The 8,202-nt window shown below is 50.4% G+C and overlaps 2 protein-coding genes across 2 annotated transcripts; one reads left to right on the top strand and one right to left on the bottom strand.

Annotated features, from left to right (window-relative positions):
• Nucleotides 1-1,959: 1,959 nt before the first annotated feature.
• LOC123138446 (peptide methionine sulfoxide reductase B5) lies at nucleotides 1,960-4,848 on the top strand. The gene is made up of 3 exons (XM_044558423.1): nucleotides 1,960-2,239; nucleotides 4,166-4,322; nucleotides 4,435-4,848. Exons 1-3 carry the CDS (start codon nucleotides 2,145-2,147, stop codon nucleotides 4,585-4,587), a joined length of 405 nt encoding a protein of 134 aa, XP_044414358.1. The 5' UTR covers nucleotides 1,960-2,144; the 3' UTR covers nucleotides 4,588-4,848.
• LOC123138445 (uncharacterized) lies at nucleotides 4,753-7,852 on the bottom strand. Its single transcript, XM_044558422.1, has 2 exons — nucleotides 5,678-7,852; nucleotides 4,753-5,512 (listed from the first exon to the last, which is right to left on the bottom strand). Exons 1-2 carry the CDS (start codon nucleotides 7,697-7,699, stop codon nucleotides 5,030-5,032), a joined length of 2,505 nt encoding a protein of 834 aa, XP_044414357.1. The 5' UTR covers nucleotides 7,700-7,852; the 3' UTR covers nucleotides 4,753-5,029.
• Nucleotides 7,853-8,202: the final 350 nt, after the last annotated feature.

The following is an 8,202-nucleotide window of genomic DNA, read 5'->3' as shown; positions in this document are numbered from 1 at the left end:
GGAGAGGGAAGTGTAGCTCTGCCAAAAATCGTGAGAACAAATGACTTCATCATTGTGTGTGTGTGTGTGCGCGCGCGCGTGTGTGTGTGTGTGCGTGTGTGTGGAACTTTAATTTCTAGTCAAGTTGCACTTGTGATAATGCTCTCCTCATATTCCACTATTTTGCAATGATATGTTGAACCTGGTATAGGATAGCTACATGTTTAATATGATTTTGATGATCCATGTTGCCACTTGGGCATCATTAAATTGTGTGATTATGTGCCATCTTTGCTATGGGATACGAGATTGAGTTTCAGAGTGATTCAAGAAAGTGGTGAGTCTACGTTATAACTATAGGCTTCAAGATTTTTTCTCAAGTAAAAGCTTCGTCAGATTGATGCGCTTTAAGAGTCCCCATTAAATGCATTGATGCTTGATTGTCAACACTTGTATTTGTCGGGACTTTTTTCTTTCAAGTGATATGTGTTGATGATTGATGCCCTTGGAGTCCCCATTGTTGCATCATTGATTAAGCACGCTTGAAACATATACAAAACCTGATCATCTCAATCTAGGAAATCTGAGGGTTTTCATGGCTGAATAGACATGGGAGACGAAACATATTAGTCTCTTGTCAATTTAGATGATCAAGACTTGTCTTGGAAGTAGATTTAGATGAAAAAAATTGCTGCAAAATAGAATAGAAACTCACCTTTGCCATATATTGTTTATAATGAATGATATGTTGTTATTAGGTGTGACATGTCAATACATTCAATTTATTAACCTTTGTGGTTGCAACATATCATGTTCAGGACTTGTGTAGGACAAGTAAGAATTATGATTTAGGGTTATGATGCTATACTCAACTTTTGTGTGTGAGTGCATGACACCACAAGATAATATTGTATTTCTGCTATATGACATTGTAAACTTGCCTTGAGCTAAGCATATATGTAACATAAAAGAGACTGGCTGCTATGTAATATTATGACATGTGATATTTCCTGGTATTTCATCGTGTACTGTGCATGCTAACAATTGATCCAGGGACTGACACATAAAGCACGGATATTCGGGTCCTTATAAGGATCTGTTTCGTTGCACCAAATCTCTCAGTGTGATCGATACTCTTATTTTGAGAAGGCTATAATTATATCATATGCACTTGCAGGATATCAGTGGGGAGAGGTGTGGTGCTTCTGACGTGGGTTGCCACAACCGACGAGCGGCCATGCATACGGCTCCCCCGGAGGAGTAACCCTTTGCCAGGAAGTGGTCCCTCGACGTCGATGCGTCGGGAGATAAGGATACAGGTGTGCACTTCCTCGATTTGCTATTCACTAGTCTGAAGGACCACATGACAATAGTTGGTTGGAACGCAATTGCCGCAACATGCAATCGTCCAATCGCGGATGAGGAGTGGGCCCGGGCCAAACAAGGGGGAAGGTGGCTCTATGGCATACGTGCCCAACACTTTTTGCCGGGTGGAGGTATGAAATACTTTGGGAATGGGTCTCTAACGGACAAGAATAGAGCGACTACTCCCTCCGTTTTTAAATATGAGTCTTTTTATATATTTCAATACAGACTACATTTCGATGTATATATACGTAATTTAGAGTGTAGATTCACCCATCTTATTATGGAGTAGTTCTTATTGAAATCTCTACAAGGACTTATAATTATATGTAGGAACGAAGGGAATGCCATTTTTATTTTTATTTGAAAATAAGGGAATGTCATATTAATGAGTTTGAGCGCGATTTCACACGCAAGAGAGGAAATTATATTATACCCCCTCTGTCCCCACTCAAATCTACTCTATATGTTGAATGATTTAAAGTTGCACTTATCCGTTTCACATATGCATATATTTCCATGTTGAATGATTTAAAGTTGAACGATTGAGGGAGGATCTAAGTTCAACGCACCTGCACCGGATCCGGATAATACATGAATTGAATTGGGTGCCAAATGGACGCCGTGCTTCCCACCCGCAGGCTTGAAAACGTGGCCAGTCGCCCCCACCGCGCAACAAAAAGTCTCCGCTATCCTCTTCCCCTCCTCTGCTCTCGATCCTCCCCTCCCTCCCTGCCTCCCTCCTCGGCGCTCCGCCGGCTTCGTCCTCCCTGCGTTCGCCGCGCGCGCGAGCGCGACCGATGGCGTCCGGCGACAGCAAGCCGAGGAGCGAGGAGGAGTGGCGTGCCGTCCTCTCCCCCGAGCAGTTCCGCATCCTCCGCCTCAAGGGCACCGAGTCAGTACATATACTTTCTGCCATCTCTCGTTCTTAGTTGCCCCCTTTCTTTTTCTTGGAGCCGTGCGGGTTCCCTCTGGCCGATTTTGATGCTGGCGCCATAGCCATCGATTGGTAGGATGATCTTAGAGTTTCGAACCCGTCGTCAAGTCGATTCTGCCTGGGTGTTGACTCTGCTTGCTACTCACTTTTCTTCTGTTTCTATTGATGGATCATGCCAATCCTAATTGAACAATTGGATCCCCACTTAGCACTATCCCAGCCAGTTTTATATGGCTATCTGCGTGAAGCCAACCTGTCTAAGTTGACTTCTTATATATGAAGAAGGAATATAGAATTATATAGAGTAAAAAAATGTAGGAGTAGTATAATAATCCCACTCATGATATGCATCTAAATTTGCATGGTAGGAGGATTCATGGAGCTTCGAACCCGTTGACTCTGCCTGGATGTTTACCCTGCTTGCTACTCACCGTTCTTGTGTTCTTGTTGATGAATCATGCCAATCCTGATTCAATAATTGGATCCCCACTTAGCAATATCTCAGCCAGTTTATGGCTACTTGCGTTAAGCCAACCTGTCTGGGTTGACTTCTTATGGAGTAATAAGAAGGAATATAGAATTATAGAGTAATTCGCAAAAAAAATAGAATTATAGAGTAAAAAAAGATGTAGTACTCTGTACTCCGTATAACAATCCTATTCAGGATATGCATCTAAATTTGCATAAATAAATAAATCTGCAGACATGCCCTAATGCCCTCTATCTACTCTTGTAGACAGTTCCTGTAGTGTCAAGTTGTTCAAAAACCACCACACAGTATGTGTGTTTAGCAACTTCATAATCGAAACTGAGTTATGATTTAGTTACTCACTACTTTGCTTTAGAATTAGAAAAAACAAAAATTCAAAAAGAAAAGCTCTTCAAGAACTAATTGTATGGATTATGGACTGAAAGATTTAAAATTGGAGAGTGAAGTCTAAAACAAGCTAAATGTTAGTACGTTTTTATATCCCTCAAATGTATCGATTGTTCATTAGAGTTTATTAGGCCATAGTTTTTTCCGCTTCTCTTCTATTGAGGCGGAATATACTCTTCACTGGTATAGTTGATTATATTTACCGTGCCAAGCATGTGACACTAAAAAAGATGACTGCCTTTTCAATGAACATTAGTTGGGGTAGGATAGGAAGTTAACTCCATTTGCAAACTACTTATCCTTTCATATTCCTTGGGGGAACGAACTGATTCATATGATATTCCCGCATTACAAATCGGTGCTGAAACCACATGAGGACATTAGTCTGATGTGAACCGATTAACATTCACATCAATTTGCCAGTGTTAATTGGGATAATTCTTATAGGTGAAACCATATGAGGAAATTTGACCTGTTTACCTAGCAGCAGCACGTTTATGCATCAGGATTCGGATTTGCGTATATTTGAAAGCTTAAATTGCTTTAGAACTTGTATGAGAAGAGATCAGGGGAGTAATAGAAGTGCATGTGCATTGTTACTGGTGCAAGTCCATACCTAAGTAGCCTTATCAAACTGTTTTTAGCCTACGCACAACTGTGGTTTCTCAAACAGTAAACTTCAGTTACATTTCATCTATTGTTATGGGTCTGAAATTCCATCATTTTCTCAAATATGCATCTAAATTGGCGCCAATGTCTATATAAGAAGAATGCCGAGAAAGCCTCAAGATGTACAAACCACCCACATTGGCCTGACTAAACAACTAGGAAAGCTGCAAAAAAAACTATAGAAACTGAACCAAGTTAGCCCAAAGGGATCAAAACTCTGAAGTTCCAACATGACGACCATTGTTTGTAACCTGACGTGCAAAGTAATTTCTGAAAATGGTGCCAGCATGCTCTCGCACATGCCTTCAAGTTCAAGCTAACCTCACATTGCGATCCAGGTTACCGGGAACAGGCGAGTACAACAAGTTCTACGGTGACGGGGCGTACAACTGCGTTGGCTGCGGAACGCCCCTGTACAAGTCCACCACCAAATTCGACTCCGGCTGTGGCTGGCCGGCCTTCTTCGAGGGGCTCCCTGGAGCCATACACAGGACGGTATGCTTCCTTCAACAGCCGTTCATTTACTTGATTCTATCATCAGGAATTTATTTTGTTTGTTTGAGTACAACATACTGAATGGTACCATGTTCCCTTGTGTTCACTTCAGCCTGACCCTGATGGTAGGAGGGTAGAGATCACATGCGCATCTTGCGGCGGGCATTTGGGACATGTGTTCAAGGGAGAAGGCTTCAAGACGCCTACCGATGAGCGCCACTGCGTCAACAGCGTTTCCATCAAGTTCACTCCTGCCTCCTCCTGAATCCGGCCAGTTCTCGAGTCATCTGGATGAACTTGTTTAAACAAATGCATAATAATGATTAGGTTCCAGAATCCGTTCTCTCGAAGTTGTGTGGATGAATTTCCCTGATCCGAAACTGCGGAAAGCAGGTAAATAAAACATGGATAGGATCTTGCAAGTTTCTACTGTTAACCAGGCTATGATCTTGTAACTTGCATTGCCATGAACTGTGACCTAATCTGTTCGGTCTGAAAGCGTTCCGGATCCTGTTTTGGAACTATACACGCTGAACTCTCTAATCACATTGACCAGTGATCTATACAACTCTCTACAATACAAAAAAATAAGTAGTTTTGTGGTCTTGCAATATATACTAGGAACAGAATGCTCAACTCCCTTGACTAATCTCATCTCTTGATTCAATCCTCCCGCTTCAGAGCGTCATTGCAGTCTTCCGTTCGATTCAGCTGACGCTTTCTCCTCCCCCGGCACCAGCAGCGTCTCCGGCGGCGAGCAGCTGGAGCGCGGTGTCCACGATGGCAGAGAAGTTCTCGCGGTGCTTGCCGATGGGGACGCTGCCAGAGAAGACGTGGTAGCACTCCACCTCTGACGTCGTCTCGGCGATGGCCTCGAGCAGCCGCTCCATCCCGAGCTCCCGGAGCAACTCCACAAAGCCGCCGCCGCCGCCGCCTCGACGTGAGCTCGTCGTAATGAGCCAGACAATCTGCTGCACCACGAACCGCCGCATCCGTGGCACTCTGATCTCCGGGTGCCTGTATTGCCGCAGGATGCCGACCAGCCGCTCGACGTACGCGCGCTCGTCCAGGCCGGCCCGGCGCAGCTCGGCGGTGAATTGGTCGACGTCGATGAACCTGCAGATCTGTGTCGTCAGTCCCACGGACACTTCCAGGATCTTGTCTCGTCCTGTCATGGTGGCTCCCAGCACCTGAATGCCAAAGATAGATAATTGTGTCTGTCATCCACATGTCATGTCTAATATAAGTAAGTAAGTACGGTTTAAGATTGTGTCAGACATGGTTAGGTTAGGTAGGATCACGCAGGCAGAAATACTAGTATAACATGACCAAGTAAGTAAGAGATGTCGTAGTACCGTGGGCATGGCCTTGGTCACCTCGCTCAGGCGCGTTCGATGCTCCTCTCCCGAGTAGGCGCAGAGGTTGCGCAGGACCCTCATGGCGTTGAGGCATCGAGCGTCGTGGGCGTCCAACGCGGAGGCCAGCTGATCGAGCACGTCGGCCCTCTTGAGGATGGCGGCGCAGCTCGCCTCGCTCTCCAAGGCGAGCATCGCCAGCGCCTCGCCGGCCTCGTTCCCGAGCTCGCACTCGCCGGCGTTGAAGAATATCGACAGTAGCAGCTTGACTACGCCCCCGGTGCCGACGATCGTCTCCTTGGCCCTCTCGTCCATGGCCATTCCGGTGAGGACGTCCATGGCCAGCTTCTGCAGCTCCATGCGCTGGTGGCCGTGCTGCAGGACGCCACGGAGGTTGCTCACCGTGAACACGTTCTCGGCGACGTCTCGCCGGAGCGCCTTGCCCGTCGCCCCCGTCGTGTACACGAGCATCTTGATCACCTGGAGCGCGCGCTTCACGGAGCGCACCTGAGAGTCCGAGGCGCTCGGGTTGAGGAGCAGAGTCGGCGACACGTGCGTGAACTCCACAATCTTGGCGAGCAGGCCGCGCGCGTTGCCGATCTTGCCGCAGTTGTCATGGTCCCTCGCAAGCTTCTTGAGTATGTGCAGGCCCAGAAGGTTGTACTGCAGATAGTCGTACATCCGGTCTGGCACGGCGGCCGCGGCGACGGCCCCCAGCGGGTGGTCCACGGACGTCGGTGGGCCGCGGCCGGTGTAGAGCAAGGACATGACGGACTCGATGGCGCCGGGGATTCCAGACACGCGGAGCGCGTTCTGGCGCTTGCCGGCGAGCTTGGACACGACCTCGGCCGCGCACTTGCGCACCTCCTCCTCCTCGTGGCGCTTCCAGTTGAGCATCTCGACGGCGCGCTCAATGGAGCGCGGGTTGGTGCCGAGCTTGCGCAGCGTGTCGCGCGCGGAGCCCTTGCTGGTGGTCAGCTGCTGCAGGATGCGGACGCCGATGAGCTGCTCGTCGAGGAAGTCGGAGAGGATGAGGTCCTCGGCGAAGGTGACGAGGTCCATCTTGATGCCGTCGAAGATGCTGCCGTCGATGCACTGCGAGTAGGCGTCGTAGAAGAAGCGCTTGAGGGAGACGAGGCCGTAGGGGCCGAGCTCGCACTCGGCGCTCACCTGGTCGAGCAGCCTGCAGACGGACATCTTCCACGTCCAGTAGGCCTTCTCCAGCAGGAAGAGCGACGCCTCCAGCAGCGCCAGGGCGTAGAAGAGCAGCAGCGCCGGCCGCATGTTCTTGGCCTCGTCGAAATCCTGGTTATTCCAGAGCCGCGTCACCGAGAGCGCGACGCAGGCGAGCGCCGAGAGCACCTGCAGCCAGTTGAGCAGCCTGCCGATCTTCTTGGACACGAAGACCCAGCCGGTGTAGGGGAGCAGCGGCACGTCGGGGGCGTGCCAGGTGCGCTGCTTCATCAGGGCCACGATCTGGCGCTGGAAGAGCGCCGCCCTGGCGCGCGCGTCGCCGCCGCCGCTGCCGCCGTCCCCGAGCGCCGCGGCCGTCTGCGGCTCGGCGATGGCGTGCGCGAGGCGGCGGAAGAAGCGCGAGCTGGAGCGCAGCGCGTTGCCGGCCGTGGAGGTGAGGGTGGCGTGGTGCTGCCACTCCAGCTCGTGGCTGCGGCTGAAGACGCGCGCCGCCTCGCTGACGAGGATGACGGTGATGCACCAGAAGTCGGTGATTTTGAGGTCGCTGGCGAAGCCGCCGAGCAGCACGACGGTGGCCCACGCGAAGTCGAGCTTGCCGAGCCCGCTGGCCGCCTTCTCGAGGACGGCGAGCCGGAGCGCGAAGAGCGTGAGGCGCTTCTCGGGAGGCTCCCGGCCGCCGCCCCGGCCCGAGCTGCCGTGGCCGCTGCCGCTGCCCGGCGTCATCTCCCGCCACGGCTCGGAGAAGGATATGGAGCCGCCGCCCCCGCTGCCCAGGCCGCCGCCGACCCGGTGCTGGACGATCTCGATGCTCGGCGGGTTCTTCTTCATGGCGCCGTCGTCTTACCTTGGTTGGACTTCGTGGAGGAGCTTCACGGATGGGAAGCCAGGGCAGGAGATGGCGTTGGATTTGAAGCGAATGCTTGCAAAGACGAGCTGGAGAACGTTTCTACTTCCACAGGTCGACGTACTACGTGGAACAGTTTGGCTGGGTCAACGGTCAACACATGAAGAGATGAAGGCTACTAGTAGTAGTACATGAGGACGTGGAAGCAGAAGGCGCGAAGTGGCCCATGATTGGGTGTCCGGACGTGGCGAGGACGACGGCGACATGATCGGCATATTATTCCATTCCACCGAGCTTTGTGGTTGGGTGCAAGAAACAATCTCTGTCTATCTGACTTGTATGCATCCATGGGAACAACAACAACAACAATGTTGAGAGAGGAAGGTAGATGGGAATCTTCTTGTTGCGCAGATAAAACTCGGGTGATCGAGTGCCGGAGAATCAGCGTACGAGCGAGCGTCGTAAAAAAGGACACAGACCAATCGAA

Source organism: Triticum aestivum, chromosome 6B, assembly GCF_018294505.1.
Source record: "Triticum aestivum cultivar Chinese Spring chromosome 6B, IWGSC CS RefSeq v2.1, whole genome shotgun sequence".
In the NCBI taxonomy this organism is placed as follows: Eukaryota; Viridiplantae; Streptophyta; class Magnoliopsida; order Poales; family Poaceae; genus Triticum; species Triticum aestivum.
The sequence above is the reverse complement of the archived record's forward strand: the minus strand, read 5'-3'. Positions and strand labels throughout refer to the sequence as shown.

What these genes read in the sequence shown, in the direction of transcription:
- LOC123138446 (XM_044558423.1), top strand. Translation starts at nt 2,145, where the DNA reads ATGGCGTCCGGCGACAGCAAGCCGAGGAGCGAGGAGGAGTGGCGTGCC. An exon ending in CTCCGCCTCAAGGGCACCGA is followed by an intron (nt 2,240 to 4,165) that starts GTCAGTACATAT and finishes ATTGCGATCCAG; the next exon opens with GTTACCGGGAACAGGCGAGT. An exon ending in CTGGAGCCATACACAGGACG is followed by an intron (nt 4,323 to 4,434) that starts GTATGCTTCCTT and finishes TGTTCACTTCAG; the next exon opens with CCTGACCCTGATGGTAGGAG.
- LOC123138445 (XM_044558422.1), bottom strand. Translation starts at nt 7,699, where the DNA reads ATGAAGAAGAACCCGCCGAGCATCGAGATCGTCCAGCACCGGGTCGGC. An exon ending in TGACCAAGGCCATGCCCACG is followed by an intron (nt 5,513 to 5,677) that starts GTACTACGACAT and finishes TTTGGCATTCAG; the next exon opens with GTGCTGGGAGCCACCATGAC.